The sequence below is a fragment of the Harpia harpyja genome, chromosome 18, assembly GCF_026419915.1.
Source record: "Harpia harpyja isolate bHarHar1 chromosome 18, bHarHar1 primary haplotype, whole genome shotgun sequence".
NCBI classification, from domain to species: Eukaryota; Metazoa; Chordata; class Aves; order Accipitriformes; family Accipitridae; genus Harpia; species Harpia harpyja.
In genome coordinates, this window is record NC_068957.1 from 9941210 (window position 1) to 9968009 (window position 26800).

The 26800-nt window shown below is 38.6% G+C and overlaps 1 protein-coding gene across 3 annotated transcripts in view; it reads right to left on the reverse strand.

Annotated features, from left to right (window-relative positions):
• AFF2 (ALF transcription elongation factor 2) overlaps nt 1–26800 on the reverse strand; it is a 342768-nt gene that overhangs the window by 226765 nt on the left and 89203 nt on the right. For all 3 annotated transcript variants that reach the window (XM_052813263.1, XM_052813262.1, XM_052813261.1), the window contains exon 3: nt 19903–20793. In XM_052813263.1, coding sequence (XP_052669223.1) covers nt 19903–20793 — 891 coding nt within the window. The remainder of the gene's footprint in view (nt 1–19902; nt 20794–26800) is intronic.

Here is a 26800-nt window from a genome sequence, read left to right on the forward strand (position 1 = left end):
TTCAACTGGAGATTGTTTGACGAAGATGCAGAAAATCATTAAGCCTACGAACAGACAAGGCCTCTACTGAAGAAATTACTAGTTAGTCCCATGAGTCTTACCACGTCCAGTGCCACGGGATGATACTATGGAAGACAGAATAATATGGCACAGATTACAAAAGGCACTACTAAATGACAAGGAAGTACACAGAAAAAGTTCAGCAGTAAAAACATGCTTTTGTGAGTTTACTAGCTGGTGTCACGGACAGAGTATAAAATGGAATCAGTGAAACTCAGCAGAAAGGGAGCCCCATATCCTAAGCAACAACATAAACTGTATAATTACTGACAGGTGTATATATGTGATACTACTACTTAACAGAGGGAGCATTCCTACCAATGTCTATTAATCTTTGTTATTCATGACCCTTTGTAGGCAGAATCCACAGCCACCCCCTTTCTCCACTCCACCTGGAGTCACATCTTTTGTGAGCTTGTCTTCAGATCTCCAGCCATGATGGCATTCCTCCTGAGCTTGTAACAGGTACTCCAAAGGTGGACCTCCAAAAGTCTAAATCCTGATAAAACCCAAGATAATGCAACCAATTAAATTCCTTAAGTAAGGACCTTAAGCTTTAGTGCTGAAGCTGAGGCAACTGCTCCTTCCATCCCTTGCCTCCAGAAGAGGAGGGAAATGTGTATGGGACCATACATTAGGTTCTGCTCTCAGAGAGCTACACCTGGAAGGATTCTTCAGCTGTCCACTAACCTACTTCAAATCCAAATCCAAGATCAGCATTTTAGCCTCCTCTTTGCAACAGGAGATGCTCTCACTTTCCCATGGGGATGTCTTTTATCCCTCAAAGAAGCACATCTGAAGTTAACTTCCTTGGAAAGAAAGGGCAGGAAAACAATGAGACAAGAAGCTCTGGCATACAAATCTTTTTGTTCAGTTCCCTATATGCAATACAGAGACACTTCTATTCTCAACACAGCATGAAAAACATTCTTCTGAAACAGAGCACAAAGTGCTGTTATCAGTTTTACTGGGAGACACTCAGATTTATTGCAGTAGGCTTCACTTGAGTAAAGACAGAGGGCTAGATCCATGATGCCAGAGGCACATAATGAGATGGGCTTTGGTGCCTGTACGAAATACAGGCATAGACTGAGGCTATGTTTAGAAGACAGCAATCCATTTCAACCTCCTTCCCTCCAAACACAGTAGATTCCAGCCACTCGTGACCTATGGTGCCGGCTGATCCATGAGTAGCATTCTTCCCTCAAACAACCAACAAACTACATTCTCAACTTGTACCACCCCTGGCAAACATTTTGGTGGCATGATGTCAGGGTTTTGAGAGCCACAGTATCAGCATTCAGGAAATCAGGTTTTCCAATGTCCATTTATTGAAGTCACTCCATATTGTTGCTGACTGATTCATATTTATAATGATAAAAGATTTGCATTAACATCTAGCCCTCTACAAAGGGTTTATTGCTGAAATGCCAATTCAACCATAGCTGTAATGACCCTATTTTATAATGCACACATTTCAGACACTTTTGCAAATGGTTTAAAAAAATGGAGCAGTTAAATTATGCTGCTAACATAATATGAATGTGTCATCACACCCTATCAAGCGATTTCATATCAAACAATGATGTGATGTGGAATTTTGCTGTTATGATACAAAAGGAGGAACTTGGAGAAAAAAAGTGCAGTACTAGAATAATGATGCCCTATACCACCTTACATTCAGCAACCTGGAATATCTTTCAGTTATGAGAAAGTCTAATGGACAGATGAAAGATAAAGATGGACTGACATCTTCTTAGTTCTCTTTTCCTTTGGTTTGTAAATATTAAATGGAGAGTCTCAAGTTTAACATGTGATTTCAACCAGAAAAACTGCTGTGTGAAACAACAGATATTTCAACCCTAAGGAAGCTTTATTTTCAAACTCCGAGTCTTCAGGCTTTTCATATTTCTGTATGCATTATATTACTAACAATGCAATATACAAAAAGGAAAAATGTCAGCCCTCGATGGAAATGAACTCGCCACCCTTCAACATTCAACAATCAGACCTTGCTTAATTTAAATGTGTTAGATCATCAGTCTATTATTCCTCCAGCTTTTTATAATGATTTCTAACACTGGCCAGACATTGTACACCTGGCTGGAAAATGTTTCTTTTTAAACAATGCAAGAACTAACCAATATGTAAACCCAATAATTAAATTACATTTAGCTGCTGGCCATTGTTATTCTGTACTACTTTCCCACCAAGGGAACTATAGTGATCAAACTTAAACAGCAATCTAGCAGAACACTTTTCATTGCCTATGATTGCTGTGCAGAGTAAATTGGCTCACATCAGATTTGACTCTAATTTAGGTTTCAGAACAGTTAATTTGAACTTAAGCACCTATGGAAGGGCTGTTAACAAGAGGTGTCTGTGCTAGAATTCTTCTCATAGCTTGCTGTTTAAATCCAGCAACAAGAGCTCCTTACAGATTGCACATGCTTTCTAGCATGCCACTTGCAATGTTGTGCGTGGCAGAAAACAACTTACCAGATATTTAACAATGTCAAAAGAAAACAACATGGATGCACACAATGGATTCTTGCTATATGCATGCCAAGCTGGAGTAAATACATTTCTTTTCAAAGACATAGCTACCTTGTGACTTAACCATCCCAGGATTAAACATACCTTAGTCCTTTATTGTGGTATTTTGGTGTTTTAGCGAAGCATGTAGGGTCAAATTCTGCCCATTCATAAGTTACCAAGAGATCCATGGAAATATCGAAGGCTGAATTTCATCATCATTAGCTATTACATTAATAGCACTAATGTCTTAATTCTTAATATCCTGGCTCATTAGCTTAGGTAAAAGACTATTAATATAAAAGGTGTATTTTAGCCAATCAACAGAATTTATAAAAGCTTTTGTTTTGTTTTAAAAAATTGTCTTTCTTGCAGTATTAGTGGTTAGTAGAGACACTAAATCATAATAATTCTGTAATTAGCAATGATAATATCATCTAACAATATAAATATAAGATCTACTATCACTTTGGCTCAGACAGAGCTTAACTTAATTTTATTCTATCATAAATCAAGCCTGTTATCCCTACCCATACCCAGTTGGTTGATGAACTTTTTTTTTTTCCACCAAAAGAACAATAAATTTAGAAGGGGCTGAAGGGAATCTGTGGGTTTGTTGGTTTTAGATTTGTTTGTTTTCAAACATATATCAAGAAACAAATTATTCTAAGAAAGGCTCAGAAATTGGTCTTTTAAGTGACAACGCTGCCTTTGAAAAACAAAATTAAAAATGTATAGAACATATCTCAACAACCAATATGCTCCAGTGGTCAAAGGCAGACTCCTAGTATTTTGGCATCTCATTAGAAGTCTCCTACTATCTCTGGTGCCTAAATGTGGTCACTAACAAGTGGTACAGCACAGACTGCTAAGCAGAAATCATGCAAACAGGCTATTGGAAAGGAGAGTGCACTGTGACAATGTTAAAGAAATGTAAGTTCAGCTCATTGATATACAGTAAACCAGAGTCAGGACTGACACTGTAAATCCCAGTGTAAATTCTATATGGTTATATGCAGAAAACACGATTGATTCTGATGGAATTGAGCCAAATCTTCAAATGCCATTTCGAGAAGATTCTGGCTACAAAGTCAAGCATCATTAGAGACACTGACTATTGCTGAGCATCAGTTACAGACACTGCCATGGCACCAAACTCTGCTTGTGCAGTCTGGGGGGGTGGTGTCTGTTTTCTGTTCTTGTGTTAAGAATAAAGAGTCCAAATGTGCCCAGAGTTGTACTTGAGTGCGAGTAGAAATGCATTTAAGAAATATATACCGGATGCATTATTAACTTGATTTTGTTTATTACCCTTTTGCATCTTGCATTGAATTATGAACTATATTTTTAAGTTCAGATGTATTTAAAATAATTAGCAATAGCAACACCAACATTTTATTTTACAATTAAAATATGTTCCTGACTGTTTTTCTTGTGTACTTGTTCATTTCCCCCAGACATAAGTAATGTGTAGACAGATACATTGTTTATTTACGACCCCAGTGACAGTTAATGTGGCATATGTGCCTACAATGTTTGACAGATAAAATGAGTTATTTACAGAAGCTGGGTTTATTATGTATGAATACTGAAGCAGCTATAGTATTTGGAAACTTCTCCATTTATTTTCCCAAGAGCTTGTTTCAGTTAAAGTTGTGGTGTTTTCAAGTGCTACATAAGAGGATAGCACAAATACACAGTCCAGTCCAATCTATAATGCAGTCGTCATCTGTATGTGCTAATTTCAGAGTGGTTCTTTCCAAATTTTTTTTACAGGTCTTGATCCAAACACTACTGAAGTCAATGACAAGTTTTCTATAAGCAACAGTGGGTTTGGAATTCAGTCTTTAGAAATAAAACCTCTGCAGAAGAGTAGGTTCATATCTGAGTCTCACTGTTCAGTGTATTACGGAGTAGGTATAGATGCATGAGAGGGGTGAAAAATGGAGAACGCTTTGCATCTATTAACCATAATTATGAAGGGCCAAAAATTGTTTCCATTGAAGCCAAAAATAAAAATTACACTGACTTTAGCAGGAGCACAAATTGATCCTCCTGGAGAAAAGTGCATTGATTTTTCCTTTTTAGTAAATAAACTCAAAAGCTCAGACACCAGATTTTGAAATAATTACTTCTATCTCTTTTACTTAAAGCCAAATGTGCAAGACTGATGTGCTGTGAGGATTTTTTTTTTCTTTTTCCCAACAGTCTCCTTTACTCCATTTTCTATCCTCCAGTTTTGGAATGGTTCAGAACATTCTCACAAAACGCTGCAGACAATGTGAGTGGCAGGGATCGCTGCTTACTGCCTTGGGTCTAAACCTGCTGCCTATGAAGTGCAGTGCTTGTTGTGCAAGCATGTTATGCAAGATGCTGCAACTTTAAGAGTCCAGTGTCAAAGGTAATCCCTAAGGAGACTTGCGTAACAGCCACATGCAAAAATGCCAGCCTTGGCTTTTCACTTGGGCTTTTTTTTTTTCCTTTAAAAAAAAAAAAAAAAGGAACTCTGTAATTTTCCAAATATTTTTTTCCATGAGCAATCTCAATAGAACCATGTGCACATTTTGCTTGATTTTCAATGGCTTTATGCACATCCTATATGGCATATATTTTTATACACACATACAAACCTTTGCCATAGCTATCCAAGCCTCAAACTTTTGGAACTGTTTCAAGGAATATTTGTGCTGTCTATTGTGGGCAGACCTGAGTTATCTCAGCCTGTGTTTCAGGCTGGAAAAAAAAAGTGTAAGCCGGAGCTGAAGCTCTCAACACAGTTTATTAGCTCAGACACAGAGCTGTGGTAAATGCAGTCCTGTGGCTTTTTTTTTTTCTTTTCCTTCCTCAGAGCAGAGAGAAAGCAATCATTCACGAAGGAAAACTGTTCCAAAATATCTGCTATGTTCCCTCCCCAACATGACACTCAATCCAAGGTGAGACTTTGCTACAAGGATGTAGGATTACAATAATCCATATGCAAAGTCCAGCCATCACCACCATGAAAATACATGAAAAATGGTGGGAGAACACATTTGAATAACCTTCTCTTATACATGTACACAAATTTGATTCTGCACCTTATACATATGTACTATAATCACCTCAAGGTTTAAGAGCAGCTTGATAACTCAAAGCTTCCTAACAGATGATATTGGATTGTTTCTCAGGCACCAAGCACTCACTTAAAATGTTCAGGCTTTTCTATGACAACAGAGTGCAGGTTGTGCTGCTATCACAGCCACAGCTATTTGCAATGTGCATCTGATGGCATATAAGAGGAAACTGGAGTTCGGCAAAAGTCTCATGCACAGCTTACCTCTCCTTAGAGTGGATGTATTAGTGATCTGATCTAAAAAGACATTGTTGCACTCACTGCCACTCCCTGCAAATGGTACAGACAAGTCACAGGAAGGGGCTAAGACAGTTGAGAAGTCAGCCAAGAGAATATCTTCCAGGTTTTCCATTTGTCCAGGTGGGCAGTCCTGCTGCTGCCTCCTCCAGGCAGCCAGAGTCCAGCACCCTGCACCTGGGTGAGTACCTGCCTTGCCTTTCCCTTGCACTTTTCCCTTTCACAGGCCCTTAACTGTCATGTTCACTAAAGCATGCACGGATGCCTTCACTTTTCTGCTCTTCTACCTAGGGATTACAGTGTCTTCCTCTCCTCTCCTCCAGCTCCTGAGGCACGCAGCTCTGCTTCCTACACTGTAGGCAACAAGCCAAACTTCTCTCCTCCTCCCCTCCTCCAGCTCCCACACTGCAGACCCGCACCCTTCCCCATGGCAGGGGAAACAGTAGGTGCTGGGAGCCATGGGACACCAGCACTGTGGACAAAACTGATCTTTCTTCGTTTTGAGAGGAACTAAGTGTGAAAATAGCTGTGGGAACAAAGAGAAATTAAAGAAGTAATTGAATGATCCCACTCAGCAAAAGACAAACAAGCAATGCCAGTAAATTTAAGCATTGAACAGGACAGAGAGCATTCAGCTGAAAACTAATTCCCTTGGGTCTCACTTTTGGAGGGAGGACCAGAAATGTCAGGGCCTGTGATATTTGTCTGTATTCAGGGCCAAAATCAGAAACCAGATGCAGTGAAGATCTCCACGTGGCTTTATGTCACAGGAGAGGAGGCAACAAAATATGTAATTCCTTTCCACTTTTGTCATGTGTGATCTATTGTGAAACCACAGCACTGTGCCAGGGAAAGCCTTTTCAGCCTCTGTATTGCAAATGTGGATCTAAGCAGTCATACGCCTGTCTATGTACTGCTTATCTATAACTTTAGATCTGGATTTGTACACATGCACACACACAGAGAGAACAAACCGATGATATCACCGTCAGAAAAATAATAATTTATGAAGTCTGCAAAAGCTCAAGTTCACAAACACAGTGCAGAAATCAACTTTACTTCCAGTACTTTTAAGAAACAGGTCCCCACAGAAAGGGAAGTAAAATGAGATCTGCAAGAACCCCACAAAGAAGAAACAGCCTGGTTCTGGAGAAGCCCAGAGGCTGTAGCAGTTGGCAAAGCCAGGTATCGCACCCTCAGCACGTTTTAAGCATTCCCCCATGTCCTCTGCCACAGCCCCCTACTGGAGCTCATGCCTTCAGTTCCATCTGCTCTTGATCGAGTCTCCTGTTTTGCCAACACAAACTGCCACATTTTTACTCGTAGAGCTGCCTTCAGCCTGGGCTCCAAGCCCACTGGTGAAAGCAAACCCATTTCTCTTTCTATGCCCAGCTGCCCCTTTGCCACCTCTCTGCCTGGGACAGCCAAGGAAGTACCCCTGCTATGCTCCACTGCCACAGGCTTGGTCTCTCTCTGGAGTTCTCTCTCACTCTCTCGCCACCATTACAACAAAATACCACGGGTAATCCTGGAGAGTGCCAAGTAAATACTCTCACCATTATACACAGGTTTGCTATCATAAGGGAGTTATGTTCAAGCAAACTTTTTATTAAGGGCATGCCACAGAGATAGCATCTCTTCTTTCCGCCTCTGGCTGTTGACTTTAAACCTGGAAATCCCACTCAATAAGGATTTCTGACAGCACCAAAGTCCAAGGCAGCTTGCAGTAAAGCACTATGCTCTATTGAAATAGTTTAAAGCCCAGCTCACAGCAATCACATCTTTACTCACCATGCAGTGCCCCATGTCAGCTAATGGGAAAAAGAATGAAACACAGGGCCTTTACATAGTCAGGATCCCAAGTAAACTTGGCCTCGTTAAAGGACAATCCTTACAATGGTTTATCTGTGAACAGTATTTCCTACGTATTTGACACAAATAGCCTTTTCTTCAGCATCAGAGCTGCATGTCTTCTTACTCCAGCTATTTGTCCTTGAACAAACATATTTACTGTGGCTAATGAAAGGGGAAATCCCTCTCTGTGTTCATGCCTCTGTTCCCTTCTGTCCTTCAGTGACCTGACATGTGCCTCACTCTAGAAACCAAAATGACTGGAGCAGCCAAGAACATGGAGAATTGTTCTGGGCTCCCACTTCTGAAACCACATGCAAGATTTGTTATGGAAAATCTCCCACGCTATGCTGTAAAAATCAGCGCCCTTTTAACGTGCTTAGTTATGGAAGTTGCCACCATCACTTACAGAAGTTTTCCCTTCTCAAAGAGCTAGACTTAGACTGTCCCTGTAGAGGTGCAGCCCACAGTGAGAAGTCAGTCTTCTCCATTCTTGCCACCTGCTCATATAGGTGTTTACAGTTCTTGTAGGCAAACTATAGAAGTCAGTCACCCTTTCTATAACACTGTGACAGTTAATTTTATCCCAGGTCACTACCTGTTCTAGTGCCAGAGAATTAAGCTGTATCTGCATTAGTAAGAAGCACAGGACAACAGGAGTTGATCTGGGGAGAGAAAGAGTTGGTGCCAAGAAGCCAGTGAACACAGTGTGTGCGTCTTGTGGGAGAGGAGGTGAGAGAAGGGGCTGCGTGGAACTAGTCTGACTTTTGAGCACCAGAGCATCTGGAGCACGTTACAGGCATCCCTGCAGCTTCTTTTGTTTTCCTTTCCACCTAAAGAAATCTAGTTCACATATCCTGAGACCACTCCGCAATGAACCAAAGAGCAGCAACTGGGGAACATCAGATTTGTTTCCAAAGTGTGCTCCTTAACTAAAAGGCTAACAGAAGTGCACCCTTTTTCCTTCTAGCACTTGGCTCTTGTAACCAAGCAAAGTCAATAGTAATATGATATCCCTGATTTAGCTAAACATCTGAAATCTGGTTGCTTTCTGAAGTCTTCATTATAGCTAAAATACTGGTTCTGAAAAAGCAGGATGAGAATTTTAAGTAAACAGGCCATCTCTCACAAGATCTGATACTTGGGACTAGGGACTTAAGGTATGTAGAATACTAATAAAAGCAGAAAAAACATTATTATCAAAATAAATCAAATATATTCAATATATCAAAGTATATTAAAAACTGTAGCAAACAATTTTCTTGATGAAATGCAGGTGCAGTTACATCTTAATAAAATGTGTTTACGAAAACAGCATTTGCAAATTTTTTCTTCTCCTCTGAAGAGCAATAATTCTCTATATCCCTGCTACATCCCACTCTTGCTGCTAGTCCTAAATAAGTCTTAATCAGAGTGATCATTTATGGCCCAATTTTGCTTCTTCTATTCAAAATCAGAATGCCTTAGTCCTCATGTGGAATTAGTGGGATTACTTGCACAGCAATGCCAACATCAAAGTGTAAGACAGGTCTAACCTGGCTGTGCTTTAAATCACCTCTGCACCCTTAGAGAAGGGTCTGCTCCTCAGTCTGGTTTATTTTGTTTATCTGGAGTACAGCAAATCGAGTATTTTATGTTTTAAGGAACTGGCAAGAACTAGTTTACCACTACATGGAGGGGGAAAAGCAACAGCAGTTGTAAGTACAAATTTAGTGGGATTTAAATGTATTTCTTTGTATTCATATGCAGATGCTTTTTGAATGCAGCCCTGCCTCCACTCCACTCTGCACACTCATTTTCTATCTGGTGGTGGAAGAAAAAATTTATGACAATGAAAAAATGTCAACTGTTGGCACAGACAGTGCATATCCCCTCATTTGCTTTTTGTGACTCCACAGACCTTAGGAAACTTTAATGGTAAAGTTTTGCTTTCAGAAATATTGGCAAAGCCCTAAATCCCTGATTTCCAAACTTGGATCTGCAAACCATTTGTGGTCCATGACACCACAGTACGTCGTCCTCACCATGAAACCATGTTAAATGGTGACCTTTGTGATCATGGTATTGTGCAGCAAATGATGTGGTTGCTAGGATAATTGCTCTGAATAAAAATTACTCTTTTTAATATTTCCCTCGCTAAATTTGTGCCATATTTCATGTCAATGTGTAACTGCATGTGTTGGTGGGAAGGGAAGATGTTACAATCTCTCTTTCTTCCCAATGTAAAATATACTGTAAAGTTTTACTTCACAAGGAAGCCACTTAAGAAAGCTACTCCTGGATGTAAAGAAAGGTTAAAATTAAGTATATTCAAGCGTCACTAGCATGTGCTAGTAGAAATTATATTTTTGAGATGTTTTTAATTTCTGATTACATGGAAGTTAGGGTTTCTTGGCATCAAAAAGGATTAAACCCCACAGACATAGGTTACTGAACAGGACGTGAAGCCTTCATTCAGGGTGAATTCTAAGTAATAAAATCCAAATCCTGACTCCTCTAAGCAACCTGAGGATCTTTACAGTTTTGCAAGTTTACAAAGAGTACATGTCAGTGTTTTAACATATTTAAGAAAGAATTATCTCAATGTTTATATTTAAAATACTGGCAAATGTAAATGGGTGCCTGGATATTTACAAACAGCAGAAGTAATTGCCAGCTTGTCTTGTGGATTTAAGTGTCACAGCTTGCAGCTCAGTGAAATATAACCCAACGAGTTTACGCATCTGGGGGATATAACAATGGGAAATTATTCTGAGGAATTGTGCAAGGGAAAGCAGCATCTATTAACTGAAATATGTTCCGACTGGCAGTATTAATGGGGACTGAGGCTTACACCTATGATCACTGACTCCTATCAGAGATCTTTGCAAATCCAAGCAAAAATAGGCTCATTAGCCTGGAAAGTGACTGAATCTGTACTTAACTTGCCTCTTCCTCCGTCAGCTCCCCAAACCTTTTCTTTACGCACAATGTTATTTTACAAATGGCTACCTGAACAGCAACCACAGAAAAAATTAAAAACAGCACCTACCTTCTTCTTAAGTTCCCACACTGGATGTATACAAAATCATCCCCACCAGTGCGATCTTGGAAGATCAACCCCAGGATGCAACTTTAGGAAACCTCTTGGAGGTGGTTTCTACATATTCTTTTGTCATGGAAAAGAATGGTCATTGCCTCCCTAGGAAGAGAAATGGGTCCTCCCTACTGTGTGGGCCAACCATGGCCTCTATCCTTGGTTAGGAGTTAGGTATCTATAATGCTACCACAGATATCTCCACCTCCCTCATGTGTATTAATTTAAAGGTATGAATATACCCATTTTTTCAGTCTCATTTACATACTTAACTAAATTTATGCTATTCTGCCGCTCTCAAGACTCGGCATGAGGGAATGGGAAACAAACTTTGCAGTGACCCAGCAGGAATAGAAAGGCCAAAGTGAATTCTTCTACTCGCAACAGGAGACCTGGTGTTGGTACTTGCTACATCATCATGATTTTCAAAGCAGAAATTTTAAAACTTCCTTTGGCCCAAGATTAAACTCTTGGCATTTTTAAACTGTTTTTCTCTTGCTTTATTATATGAGGGAACAATTTAATGTTTCTTTTAAAATGGGAAATGGTATCACTCTCTCTGCCATAATGAAAGCCTGTTTTAGATTGTTTTATTACACAATTTTTAAATGCACATTGCCATAGCATTTCATAGGAGTGTATTTACATTTACCTTTCTAAAACACACAGTATATTATGTTGCAATTAAAAGCCCACAAACTCAATCTGATATTTCTTCACTAATTTATTCCCAAGCCAATATGTATTTTAATGTTCCAAACCATTGCTAATTAACACATGGAAATATTTTAACATGGATTTTGATTAATTCTATTTAACAGTCTAACCAGTGCTAAAACATATGTGGTGTGTCATTTCTTTCTTTTGAGGAAGGCATTGGCATTAAATCTTTCAATCTTCCTGAGCACCAAATGCTAATTTCAGGAAGATTAAATAACAGACTGCAGCTACAGTTTCCTTTTTTTACTTCCCAGAAGGTGAAATGAACATATTTATGTGGGAGGAATTTCTTTACTGCACAAGCCAAAATACAGAAATTAGATTTTTGTTTTTTCCAACATTGCTAATACACAAGCAATCGCCTGCCAACTAAATAACTTTAACCTATATTTGCAGTTCATAGAGAGTTGCCAAGTTATATGTTCAACTTTCTTTCACTCTTTTTTTTTTTTTTATTAAAGTATTCCCATATGATGTTTTCACCTGCAGCTCCTAAATGCTTTTCCATACTTGAATCAGAGACTACTAGCTTATAGTGGGGTGGCTCTGGCCATAAAGCTGGAAATGCTCACGTAAGACCCTCCTCTGATTTTCACACTTTGAAGGTATGTTATGAATATGATTCATATGGTATTGCTCTTATGGTTTAAAATCTGAGTATAATTCTGCATGTCAACGAACTAAGCATACAAAATACCCAAAGGTATGCATGCGAGTAAGCATCTTACGCAATGTATAAATGCAAGAACACAGAGCAGAAGGAGGCTGCCTTCTGGATCATGGGTTAATTGCTTGCATATCGTATACGGCTTTTCACAAGATGGAGTTTGATGAGCTTAAGAACAATTAAGGACTTCTGCTCTTGCAACTCCTACCAGAAAGCTGACCACACCTGAGTACTGTAGTTCCTCTTTCCCCTATGGTGAGTCTAGTTTCCCTGTCCTCACTTCTACTGTCCATCCTCTGCTTCATGGTCAGCATGTTCCTACTGAAAGCTGAAGCAAAGGTTCACTGTATGTTCAGATCACACCCACATCTCCTTCATGTCTACCACACCTCTGTTGCGTAAGTAACCTTTTCTACTTATTCTTTCCCTAGGCCTTATTTTACTTGTTGCAATATTCTTTGTAAATCTTCATTCAGCTTGACAATATATGGTACTATCCCTCCTCCTTTACCTTTCTCTACCTGCATTTCAGTCTCAACTGCTAACACAGCATCTGAACAGTGGTTTGTGTTTGGTTTCCTATTACCCTCTACAATATCTAATCACATTTTCTGCACCGTTCAGCTGCCCAGATTCCTGGCATTTGCAAGAGAGCATTCCAGTTGTTTCTTACTGATCTACACCTACCAGATAAAGAAAAGTCCAGTTTTCTACTTGACTACTATTTTCATCAGGATTAGAACTTTCTTCTCTGAGTCTACATTTACGCCCACTGATTTTCTTGTATTTTTTTAATGCCTCTTTTTATACATTTAACAGGTGTGTGTTGGATGTAATGTTTTCATCATATTCACTAAATGAGTGGCCCTGAGAGAAAGTCAATTATAGCTACTAGCAAGAGTCCTCGCTCCTGCTCAAGAAGCAGAGGCTGCCCTGAGAAGCCCCAGGTTCAGCCCCAGCGATGATTCACAACAGCTGTCATTGCCCATGCAAAAATGTGTGCATACTCTTTCTTGCCTGTACCTTAAAAAACACGACTTCTGTGTTCTCAGACTATTTAAAACCTTAATTCCTGTGCCCTCTACAAAGAGAAGAACAGAAGAATTTGTGGAAAAAATATCTGAAAGTTACGACAAGAAAGAGCAGTGAATATGTAGGTAGGTTCTTTCAAACTAGCCGTGTGTTACTTTAAAGGCTTGCATCCGATAAAATAACATTTAACATAGCTGATGGTAAAGTTTACAAATGGCCATTCTCTCTAGCACAGAAGGCCAAACGCTGATACTCAAATACCTGCCAATCCTGTTCTCAGTAAGAAGCTTGCATACTGTTCACTCGAGGGCTGATCACAGCCCAGAGTGAAAACACACAGCATAAAAAATTCAAATACCTGAAAATGGCATTTTCTCATCTTTTCTTACATGAGTATTCTTTTTTTTTTTTACAGTTCACAGATAATATCTTTATTAAAGCAGGTCATGTTCCAGAAAAGTATTAACAAATAGTGCAAAAGCTCCAGCTTGGTTACACCTGCTGGATTGGTCCTAGAAGAACACCCTTGCTAGTTGACAACTGAGCAGACTATCAAGATCAAAAGAGCATCCTTCCTTGTGAATTTGCATGGATGGAAACAAGATGTTGAAAAATTAGCTCTACCAACTCCTGGTCATTTTCAAAAAGTACCTTCCAGTCAACGTGAAGATATCACAACACTTAACGCTGTTTTTATATGGCTTATGATGTTTTCCTTAAATTAATGGGAGGAAGCAGAAAAGATGCAGGTTTAGTTATAGAAAAGCAGCCATAATAATGCTTTTCCATAAGATATCTGAACAATATTCCTCTAAGGGTGAAGTGTAAATATTATAACCCCCTTTTCCTAGTCAGATGCACCAAAGCACTGGGGGCCAATCATCAAAATGGGAAACAGGCTTGATAAAGATTTCTGCCTTCTGTTTGATTAAAAAACTCTCTACAAAGTAAACTGGCTATAATGATTTTGAGAAGTACCAAAGTGACTGTCCCATAGCCACACACCAAATCTATTGGCAGAGTTATGAATACACCCTACAGTCCCCTTGCAGCCGTTAAACGATGCCTCCACATCTTTGCTCAAGCAAAACAAATTCTACTACTGCTCTCCCCAAAGCCTTTGAGGTCATTTTACTTTGTGACATTTCATATGACACCATTTAAATAACAGCATTTCCTACACTTAACTTGGACCCATAACAAGCCACTTATAAGCAGTTACATTGCCACTGGGAATTTCAAAAAGGTTAAAAAGAAAAAAAATGCCACTTTTCAAGACACCATGTGACTGACTCTTCACAAATAGAGGTACTCTAATTTCACTGAGATTTTTTTCTTCTTCCCAGCAAGAAAGATTAGGAGTAGCTTAAAGCCAGAAACCCACTAACAAATGCACAATGGGAAAGAAGCTAACTCTTCTTTCCCCAAACCAAATATACACGGTCAGTTCTTTTAACCACACCTATTCAACTGACTTTAATTGAAATGCCCTGTTCTGCAGTCTAATGTGAAATGCAAAGTTCCCTTTGGTGACAGTGGTTCAAAATCAGGCCCTAAACATGCTTGTTTATGTTTGATTTAAAATAGGCAAGCTGTCCTCTTGCTATCCCTGCAAAATAGCTTTGCTAGCAATTGTCCAAGCAATCGGACAGTAGCCTTAGAAAGGCCACAATAAGAGGTCTTCAGTCGAGTGGTATCATATGGTCTTCATTTAGAAGTATCACAAGAACATTACTTCTCACAGTATTTACAAATGAAAAACATATGGCTGTAACCTGTAATACTGCAAAAAATACTGCTCTTTGGGTTTGTTTTTGGCCTCAGACTTTTGAAATATGAACCAAGCGAAGGGATTTCGGCTTAATGCGTGATTCAGTCCATTATTCTTCAGAGCTCAAAGTCTGGGGGACAGCTAAAGCTAGCATCTGAAGAAAGTGATTTGCCCACAACTATGGTAATGTACTATAGTTGGCAACTAGAGTAGCATGTATATCAAAAAGGTATGGGGGTGGTTAATTAAAGACATCTACTTTCCATTTAATTAAAAAAAAAAAAAAAGGATATTAAACTGGCTTTGGTTCCTATAAAGAGTTTTATAAGTCATATATAAGCCCCTTGCATTTACTATTTAAGTTCAATCAATATGGTTATCTACCTGTCAATTTTTCTTGCTCTTTAATGCAGAAAGGGAGCAGCCTTTTTTATAGCTAGCTCAGAAAGTACTAAGCTAATCAATACATGCAGTGATAACAGAATGATTTGAAACACGTAACAGAAGCTTATCACTTTGCCGTATACTGAACCCGTCAAAATATTTTCCTAGAACTAAAGTGAAAGAAAATAGAAGTTCTCCATTTTTTATTACCTAAGTGGGTGGTGACACAGATGTTGTAGGCCTTTTGGATTTGTTCCTAGCTTTGTATTTTGGGGAAAATTTGGTACACCAGCATTTGCTACTTTGTAGGAATGCGAGGCCAACTTTGCAGTAACATTTAAGAACTATGCCTTGAGAATCAAACGTTATCTCAATTGCCCTTGATTTCCCGTCCCTAAACATTTATTGGAAATCCATGCATTGTTCTGGAGAACTGCACATAAGATTTTCCAGGAACACATCTTCTGATGTTCCCACAGACCTTAAAACCCTTTGCTTTACTCAGTACTCTCAGTAATTTGTGTACGAGCCCAATCTGAAAACTACAGGCTTTCTTTCAGCTATCTCCTGCTGAGTTAGTCGATTTGAAATAATTTGTAAGCATCTGATTCCTGGAGGTTTAAATATACATACATGTATCAAGATTCTGGATTTTAATGCAGCAGAGAGAGGATCAGCTGTTATTGTGGTGTCTAACCTCTACTTTTTTGAAGAAATGCATAGGATTTAGCTGTGCAGTTCTCTGAGTGGTAAGTAACAATCATCTACCATCATACAGTTTAAGTAGGTGGAATTCTACATAATACAAAAGCTCTTTGCAATGTCTCAGGCTTGCCACAATTTACCAAATGTTAAATGGAGGCTCAAAATTAATATATATATATGTATGTAAGTATGTATGTAAATACAGACTAAAGAGATGAGAGTTAGTAAGAAAGGAAATAACGTTTCCAGCTTGAGGCTTTCTAGCAATTTTTCTATCAGTTTTAGCTCCAGGGCCATTGTTATCAATTCTATGTCATGACATCTGGTGCATTTCTGCATGTCCCCCTGAATTCACATGATGGCCTTATGGCCTCCCAGTTGTGAAAGGTCTGCTTCATAATTTCTGAATCTCAGAGGCTGACAAGCCTGGGTACTAGTGGTTACACTGGGTTTTGCTCAAGGCACCAAACCATAATTTTTTTTACCTTCACCCTTAGAAAACAATACTGATAAGTAAAATTAAGGAGAAATGTAAAAGAAATCAGAAGGATCACAAAATCATAAAGAAATCCTTACAGGGCATAACTAAAAGTCTACAGAGGCTCTGCTGTTTCTATTTCTCTACCTGCAACAGCCATGCATGGTGCAGACAGGTCTGAACCACCTCTGTGTGGGTGGAAATCACACAACAGCATCCACTCAGACGCAAGGATTAGTCCACAGGTGCATAAGTGCTGCCAACACTACATCCTGACCCAGTCCGGTAAGTCTGTGTGAACTTACCGTGAATCTCCACAAACTCAGAAATCACTAAACCACCATCCATTGCACAGTGGAGACATGCCAGCAGCAAGGCATTAACAAAGTTGTCCACTCCAAAGGAGCTGAAAGATGAATTGGCATCTCTGAGGGCAGAATTGGGCCCAGCGAACGAGCAAAGATTCTCAGAGCAACACCTCAAGTGACACAAATTATGTTATAAAATTGATCACTTCCTTACACATGGCAGAATGCTTCCAGGGCACTCAACATCCTATTCCATTAAGCTATGATAAATGAGACCATATTTCCACATCAGTCTGAACTCATCTTTTAAATCTGCTTGTTCAAATATTTGGTTACTTATTCCCCTCCCCCTCCTTAAGACAGCAAAACTTGTCTTTTTCTTTTCCAACTTTGCACATCTTAAGAGCTGCCATTATTGCAGGACCATCACCTAAGAATTTTATTTCTTCACAGAATTCCTTATCTTAAGAGTATGCAAAATTTTGAGAGAAATCACTGAAGAACATTTGGTGTGCAATCTCTATGTGTACACTCAGCAACTTGAAAAAATGGACTCAAAGATACAGGAGAGCCACAGGACAAATTGTAGAGACATGTCCCAAAAAAGTAACTCTGCTACTGCTAGTTTGAAGATCACCACCATCACCTGGAACAGTGTTAGGATGGAAACCCATGGAGCAGGAGCAAAACTGTTCCGAGCAGACCACTACGCCTCGAGGTGGCTAGGGAAGGTTCATAAATTGATAAGCACCACCGAAGGATCATAAGCCTCCACATCAATTGTATAAAGATTACAACAGAGCCACTCGCTGCAGTCATTCTGAAAAGGTTATGGGTTTCACAGGTGTGCACTGTCAGTTCTGATTAAGCTTAAACTAAACCAGTTATCTATAACGTTGGATTGGAAGGAGTTTTATTGCTGAACGCAGGGTAAATCAAATTCAGGATACACATCTGTGGAAAAACACAGAGGGCCAAAGTTCACAGTCCTGACACTGGAAAAAAAAAAAAATCCAACCCTCCAAACTCAGGAGGAAAGTTGCCTGTAAAAGATCCATAAGTCTGGCTGTTGTCATATGTTCTGTATCGGAAAGGAAAAGTTATTCATCACCTAATACAGCTTTGGGGTTTTTTCCCTCTTCAAATTATTGTTTGCTCTTATAACATAGACTGTTTTAAGATTATTATCTGCATTCATTTCTAAAATGCCTATAGTTTACCATTTATCTGATCATAAATGAAATTAATTATACACCTATACTTTTCACTACATAGGATATAAACTAAAGCAGCTATAGCAACAAATTCACAATGTAATTTTTCATCTGTGTGACTAGGCATCTTTCCAAAAACAACAGTTCACAACAGAGGTTTTTAGAGCTACACAAAAAGACTGTGGGTGAAATCCTGCGCCCAAAAAACATTGCTAACAACTCAACTGATTTCAACAGTGCCAGGATTTCACTCAAAAATTAAAGAAAAAAAAAAAGCATTCTTACTAGTTAATACAAGTTGCAAAAGGCACATTCTATCTCCAAAAAAACTTTGTATTAATGCTGCACTTTAAAGTGCCTCTATTGACTCATAGTGTTAATAGATGGCAAAAGTGAAAAAATGTATTTGCTTTTGCAACATCATTATTTCCTTTGCATGCAATCATTTACTTGCCAAACAATGCTAGCGACAAATCGCAACAGACTATGAAGCCATCTACATCAGCAGATTTTTAACCTAAGGTAAAAATAAACAGAAACATCTGTAAAGTAATCTTGTACAAAGCTACGTTTATTAACAAATACATTTTCTAATAAAACACCATCTGCAAGCAACCCTCAGCTTCCACTTGATATAAATAGGCCTTTTACTGTTTTCAGATGCAGTTCCCAGAAAATTATTCCAAGCTCTACTGCAAAACACATCAGTCTTTGTTGCTGCCTGGAATGTTAATAAATAACATCAAGTTTTTAAATAGTCAAACAAATTGTTGGCTTGAAACAATTATTCCAATAGAAAAAGCTGACCTTTTGCAATAAAGTGTTTTAAGAATGCATTGCTCCTCATTCCTAATATGAAAATATTACCAAGCAGGGAAATATTTGGGAGAAAACAGAAAGCTATGAAAAACCCATACTGCAGTTGTGCTCATATGTACACTACAAACCTACCTTGCAAAGGTTACTGCTTTAGAGAAACTCTGAATAAAAGTATACAGAGTATAAATAGTTCAATTGGTATCCTTATTATACATCTGTGCTTGGAATGAACATGAATATGAACCAAGTAAAATGTTCCTCACAGGACTACTGTACTGACCAGCAATACAAAATTCAACAGCGTAAACTGTTGGTAGCAGAGATTGGGACTGAATCCCAATATTAAGAGCTCTTCAAAATGCATAAAAGCTTTAATGGGACACATTTTCATAAGCATTACTCAGAACTTAAGCCACATTAATTCCATTAAAAGCAATAGGAATTTAGCAAACTCTGCAAATAAATTCCTTACGGGTAGAACTATTTAGTACCACTGAAATTTGAACACTGCCATTTTTCCTTAGAGTTTAAAACAGCAATCTTTCTATCAAACTGGCTCCTAACTGAAAATGCAAGAGTAAAAACTGCATTAAAGAGTAAAAAAAAAAAAAAAAAAAAAGAACTGAGATATTAGAGTTCTCTGTCCAGAATTCTAGCTGGTATAAATATATTACACCCAGCAGAGATCTGGCCTTTCAATACTAATCAGAAAAAGTAATGTTAATATTCCAAACTGTGCTTTTAAAACTTCATTAAATATTGCTACTGGGACTACCACAACAAACTTTGCCAAAAGTAGTCATGCACATTCTAGAAAAAAGGAATGTTTTAGGCTGCAATTCCAAGAAATGGAACTGCATCTTTCCAGAGAAAAACATTCAGTGCATGAAATACTCAAGCGGCACTAGAGAGAAGATATTTTAAACTACTTACTTCACTAACAGGAGGAATGTTGAGCTTTGGTACTTTGTTCTTCGAACTAGGTGTGTTCACTTTTCCTTCCAGCAGTGTTCCAAAGGACTGATTTCCATATCCACTCTCAATTTCTATCGGAGGTTTCAGTTCAGGTGAGTCATTGGGTACCTGGTCCTGACCGTCCATAGGCCTGACGTATGCTGTAGGCTTTTGCTGGACCATGCTGTTTTTACAGTGAAGTCCTGGTGGGAAATTCTGGGTCGAAAGACCATTGTTCGCAGATAACAAAGAAGTGGAAGGGAGTGGAGATCCAGGACCATGACCTACAAACTCAAGCTCCGTGGGTGACTTCGAATGACTGTTTTCTTTGTAAGTATGTTCTCCAGGTGCTGACTTTGAATGAGTATGCCTCCTCGAATGTGAAGATGCTGCCATAGAATTTGCTTCCTCAGTTCCTCCACTTTTATGCTGCTCACTCTGACAATTATAGAGGTCTTCATACCTGCCCTGTGGCTGCTCATGAGAAGAGCTATGCTTTGTCCGACTCTGCTGACTACTGGATTGGCTTGGCTGGGCCCCACTAGAGTTGTGACCACCACGTGACCAGTCTGTCCTCGACTTCCTGCTGCTCTGGTGACTGTGTAGCAAAGTAGAATTAGATGACAACGAAGAAGGTGGAGGCATTGATGTCGATGAGTGGCCACTGATCTGATGAGATGGGATCATCCTGTTTCTTGGTTCTGGGAAAAAATTCTGTTCATTTTTGTCAATGGGTGTCTGTGGGACAGAATTCTTTGGGATTCCTACAAGGTGGCTCTGGTTGGAATGGTTGGTTAACAGGTCCTTCATCTCATCGTAATTTCCCAATGTGTTCTGGACACGGTTTGCAAGGGCATCACCTTTATTTGTCTAAAATATTAAAAAAAAAAAAAAAAAAAAAAAAAGAAAAGAGTGGGTAATTTCCTGATTACGAAGTTACTGCTCTGAGTAGTTGTCTTAGAAGATGGCAAATGTGAGCTGTTTAATGGTGTCATGCTGACACTTAATTTAATTTCAATTACATTTTGCATATGTTATGTAAGAAAAACCTATCAATAACTGTGTTCAAAGAATCTCTTGAAACAGGCTTGCATGAATAACACTTGTATACTGCTTCCTGTTTTCTTAAATACGCTCTCAGAGAAGTGTTTAAATTGCATCAGTTATGGATGTTAGGAGCAAAATAAGCTAGTTTGCTTATTTTTTTATGTCAGAGATGTTGGGCTTGTACACTTCATATTGTGCAAAACATGAACGTGCAATTACTGGCTACTGAGCATTGGAATTGCAATCACACAGTTTATTTAAGTGTATTATTGTTCTATCAGCCCCTTGACCCATAGCCCAGTCATAAAAAGAAACTGGGTAGTCTGTAATAAACATATAGCGCCAAACTCTTCACTCCAGTGTAACTCCAACTACTTTTCTATAGAGGGTTTAGTTTGACCTGAGGTATCTACCATCTGAATCCAGAAAAGAAAAAGCTTCTACCCACTCAAATGCTACAGTAGCTTCAAATAAAAGATCACTCAAAAATATTTTCTTATAGAACATAAATAGACATGATTGCCACATTCTTAAGTGTCGGGATTCTTCCATTGTCTGCAGGCTGGTTGTATTTGTGAATCATGCTTTTCTTTGAATTCCAGTAATTAATAAATAAATAGTGACTCATCTGTATTTCACTGCTATTATACTTCTTCTTTTGAAGTATGAAGTGGGGGTTTTTTTGGTTCTTTTTCCTTTTCCCTGTCACTTGAAAAAGCTGGACAAATAAGCTGGAAGCTATAATTAATATGCAGCTAATTTCCTCTCTCTTCCTGTTCTAACTCACTCCACAAAGACCCAAAGTACCAGCCTTCTTACTGACCTCTATGTTCCATTGAAATGACCAGCAGAGAACTAAAACATCTTATTCCCCATGCTTATTACTTTACAAGACTAAAAGGATAAAAGCCAAGCAAAACTATAGTTCCTGTTCAAGCAGATGCTTAACTTCTACAGTCTGGAATTGAATGATGAAGTTGCAGTGTATGTAAGATACTTCAGGATACAGCCAACTATACTTTTACTTATGTTTGAGGTTTTTTTTCACTCAATACAGCAAGTAGTGCCACAGTCCAAAGATGCCTTAACACCAGGCCATAAAGATGGGGAAAGGCAGCACTATGAGCTCGTGCTTGGTTAGAGAGTGTCGCACTTCATTCCTTGACAAGCGATCCTACCATGCCACTGATCCCATTTTCCTCAAGTATTAAGCAGAAGTTTGAGTGATGAAAAAAATCCATGCATGGATTTCTCCTGAAATATCTGCTTATATTACCCACTGCTGAACTAGTCAGGAGATGAGAAGAATACTGCAGAAAGATATTTTTTTCCTTAGTACTGCACATGCCATAAAAAATGTTGAAAAAGAAGATAATAAATGCAAATTTCCTTTTGCTCATTCTCAGGGACTGTAACATATATTACCACTGCACTGAGGCAGTGATTTAAAAATTAACTGTTCAGTGTTGTTCTCATCTATATACATTTTGCCAGTGCTCCTAACTGACATAGTTAATAATGCCAGTTGTGGAGAACCACGAATCACTTTTATTCACTAAGTAAGTCCCTAGGTTGGTCATTTTAGTGGCAAAAATTATATTCTAGCTAAGCCAAGAATAAGCTCTTTGTATATGAGCAGTCTCCTTCAACTGAGTTGCACAATGAGCTGTTTGGGCAGCAGCCAAAACCAGGCTCTCTCTGTTCAACCCCCAAATTTAAAACAAGGAGATTCCATTGTGCTTAAGGGCCCAGCAGGAATTATGATGCGAAGTCTAAACACTTACATACTTGTTCTGTTTCCTCCTTCTCCAAATGCTTTAACTCCTTATGGGATAGCACATGGGAAACAACCAAGTATCAAAAAAAGCCTGACCACCAACCTTCACCTCTGGTTCAGCTACACTTCCAGGGTGCATTTAGCTTATTTTCCAGAAAGCGGAAGATTTAAAAAAAAACAAACAAACAAAAAAAAAACCACCACACAAAAGTACTGACAACATAACATCATTGTAACATTTCAACATCACAGCACATTAAATGGGTCTGGTCTAGATCCTCACAGAGGCAATCAATACTTTAATTTGAATGTAGAGCTTTTCAATCATTTCTGTGTTGAAGGTATCTGATTCTCTCAACTTAATTTCTTTTACATGTCACATAACGATAAATATAATTTTGCTTGATATTAACTCTGTTTTATGCAGAATGTTCACATCCTGGGGATAAAAGACACTGTATAAACGTTAGGCATTATTATTTGTAGTCATTTACTGGGAGCATTAATAAAGAATGTATTTCCTGAAAAGCATGGAGATTAAATTAATTTGAACATCCTTAGCATATTTTGAGTGCACTAAAGCTCATATCCAATAGTTATTGAAGTCAATGGAAGGATTATTACTCTCTTCAATGGCCGTTGGACAAGATTCCAAAGCAAAAAACACATAGTGAATGTGAGTGGTAATTTGGCTTATGCTTAAAACTAGAGCACACACAACTAAGACCAGAGTTGTGCATCACAACCTGAATGAGCTCAGGTGTGTAGTATAGTGTACTACCTGCATTTAAGACATAAAGCATAACATTATTTTTTAAATTTTATTTCCTCAACAAATTCAGGGCTTTTGTGAGAAGCAGAGTATTCTTCACAAGCCTGGATACCAGCAAGACAAACACAAAATCCATTCATAATTTATGGTTGCTCTTTGTTACTTCCAGATGGGGGACAATTTCTACCTTCATAGTCTGGATAATTGGCTGATTTCTTAAAGGAAACCTCTGTACATCTTATTTTCTGAACAGCATGTTGAATCACCATTTTGCCGCTATCAAGGAAATGCAGCCTTTTCTGAGTATTCCAAGGCATAAATTATATGTCTGGTTTGTGACTCATGGCGAGTAGCCTTCCCTCTCATTCTAGACTCCTGTTAATTTAGGAAATGTACACGTTCCTACATTTGCTTCTACTGCTTTCAAAAAAGATCTGTAATAGAATCCTATTGGAAGACTAATTTGCTAGCTAGCTATTGCATTATAGTTTTACAAAGAAAAGAACTAATGCACTCAAACTTATAGGCCCAATTTACAAGGGTTTTGTGAAAATTTGTATAAAACTTGAGGTTTCATAATTCATTCACTTTCTCATGCCTCATAGTTAAACTAACCTCTACGGATTAGAGGCGGAGATCTTTTTTATGCTAAACTTGAAAAGCATGGAGGGGCTTTACCTGAAAAAGATAAATGATTTAACATTGACCAAAGGTTCCCCAATGCAAATGCTGCCCATTGCGTTCTCCTTCTCAAGTTGAACTCTTCTGAGGCAATTCCTTTGAAAAGTAACAAAAATACCCCTACTGTTTTCTCTAGAATACTCATCTCTGAAACTCTTCACTAATTCAAAACATTAAAAGGTATCAACAATTCAGTAGTAAAATTGCAGCTTTTCTCAGGAAAACTCTAACACTGCTTTCTCACATGTCTGTTGTCATAACACTGCAGGCTCCTCTCTGATCACTTCTGCAAAATCAAGCATTAGCAGGCTGCACCGGAGTTCGAAGGCAAGACCTGCAACCCACCTGCATTAAAGGGCAAAACAGCCTTCACTGCCTGACCTTCCCAAAAAAACGCTGGATGTCATCACATTGTCAAAGGTGTTGTTTCCCCACATGAGAGAGTGAAGCTTCAAAAGAACACTTTTATCTTTTAGTAAGCATGTATAAATGTATTTTATACACCCACAGAAATAAATACCTCTTGTCATGTATGTGTATACATACATATACTACAAAGAATCAATGCAGAAACATGCACTTGTCCAAAACTATAATGATCACCTATGTTTTATCTGATAGAGGGATAGAAAGAAAGATACTCTAACAGCTAGAGCAAAGAGATGATAGATGGAGGCAGATACTCCACACATCTCATGATACACAATGGCAGTAAGCTCCATGAGAAAATCTGGGCTCCTTTCTTTGACCAAGTTTTAATATCCCCAACTTTAGAGCGATCTTAAAGCAGCTGCCAGTTGTTCAGTCTTTAAAACATCAAAACAGCAGTGGTGGTATTCCCTACCCCAACAGTCCCTTCTCTGGGTTACTGTTGAAGCAAATGAGGAAGGAATGATAAGCAAGTAAGGACACCAGGTCTGGGAATAAAAGAAAGGAAAAGAGACGTTTTCTATTTCCTGAGACCTGATATACCCAACCTTCCCTTTGTCACTGTAGTCTCCATCTTACCTCGCACCCCCAGATCTTTCAGAAATGTACCAGCCATCCCTTTGAGCTGATGCTCATTAGTAGAGCTAGCCCAGCTGAGGATGTGGACCCTGTGCCCATCACAGGCCACAACAGTTGACTTTGCTGGGCAGTGTTTTATCTCATTCTGCTCCCACTGAGAGCAACCAGAAGAGACAAGACGGGTGCAGCTTGTTGTGTGCACCATGCCTTGAGTCTCATCCACACAGAAACATCTGTTCATCTCAAAATAGAAAAGGAATTCAAACTGAATGTGCAGCACATTTGTTCTCACCTCATGGCCTCTTCATTTATATTAGAATAAAAATAAATAAAACCCTAAATTTAGTTTTGCACTTGCTTAAGAATACAAGTCACTACATATCCACTAAGAGTTAGATCCAGCTTTCATTAGTTCCTAGGAAACTGTACTGTGGCTGGTTCTTAGCAATGCAGAACTTACAAAGGAAATACCAGTCTATCACTTTGTCCTTTTTTTTTCTCCATAGTGTAAAATGTAGGCAAGACCTAGCTTTCCTATACAGTCTTGGTTCTCTTTGTTGTGCAAATTTAAGACAGATGTAACTATTTTTGCATGCAATTTCCTCTTAATTTTTACTTTCGCGATTTATAATTACAATGCTTTTTAGGATAGCAATACATTATGTTTTGCTGAATCCCACAGATCTGACAAACTTCTCTGCCAAGGAGGTGAAAAGCAATTAAAAAAAAAATTGCTCAGGAAGATCACCAGGAAAATTTTTTGCTTTTTAGTTGTTTAGTTTTTGACAAAACATATACTCTGTGTATGCTTGGTGCAAATACACGCACACTAAGCAGATGTAAAATCAGGTATTATCATTCTTATGGTACAATAGATATTGGGGGGAGTGCTTTTAGATCCTGACACAAAATTTTGCAGTGATTTGCATATTGGTCTACCTACTGAAATCCAGATGACCACTTACATGAACAAAAACGTTTGCACGACCTGCAGGAAGTCTCAACAAAATCAGTTCATAGTAAGTTATTATTCCCATAAATAAAGGTGCTAAAGTGTGGTCCAGTGCAGAAATAGTGCACTGATTAGATTTTTATAAAAACAAACCAAAAAGACCCCACAAACTGTCCTCGTGCATAGTCCTTATTTGGCTGAGTAAGTCTCTGTCACGGATGACTGGAATGCACCTCACTCAAAAGAGAAAAGGAGTAATATGTTTTATTGAAGTAAAATAATAATTTGACGGAGTTCAATAAGTTTGATGGAATTTAACACAGTTTAACAGTGGTTTGACAAGGTTCAGTGAGTTTGATAGCAAGGTTCACCTTATTAATTACTGCATGGAAAAAACATACAAAAGAAAATTGAGTTTGAATCAAGTTAGAATGACTTGAACAGAGACCAAAGAGGCAAAGAGTAAAGAGGACCCTCCCATTGAGTCATGAGGTTCAGAGTGAACACCCTTCCTTTCTAAACTCCTTTTGGAGCCTAGGTGCAGCTGGATCCAATCTCAGTCTCAGACTTGGTCAATGGTTTATGTCTAATGGTATTATCCATACAGTATTTACAACAATATTGAGTAGCTACATGGATT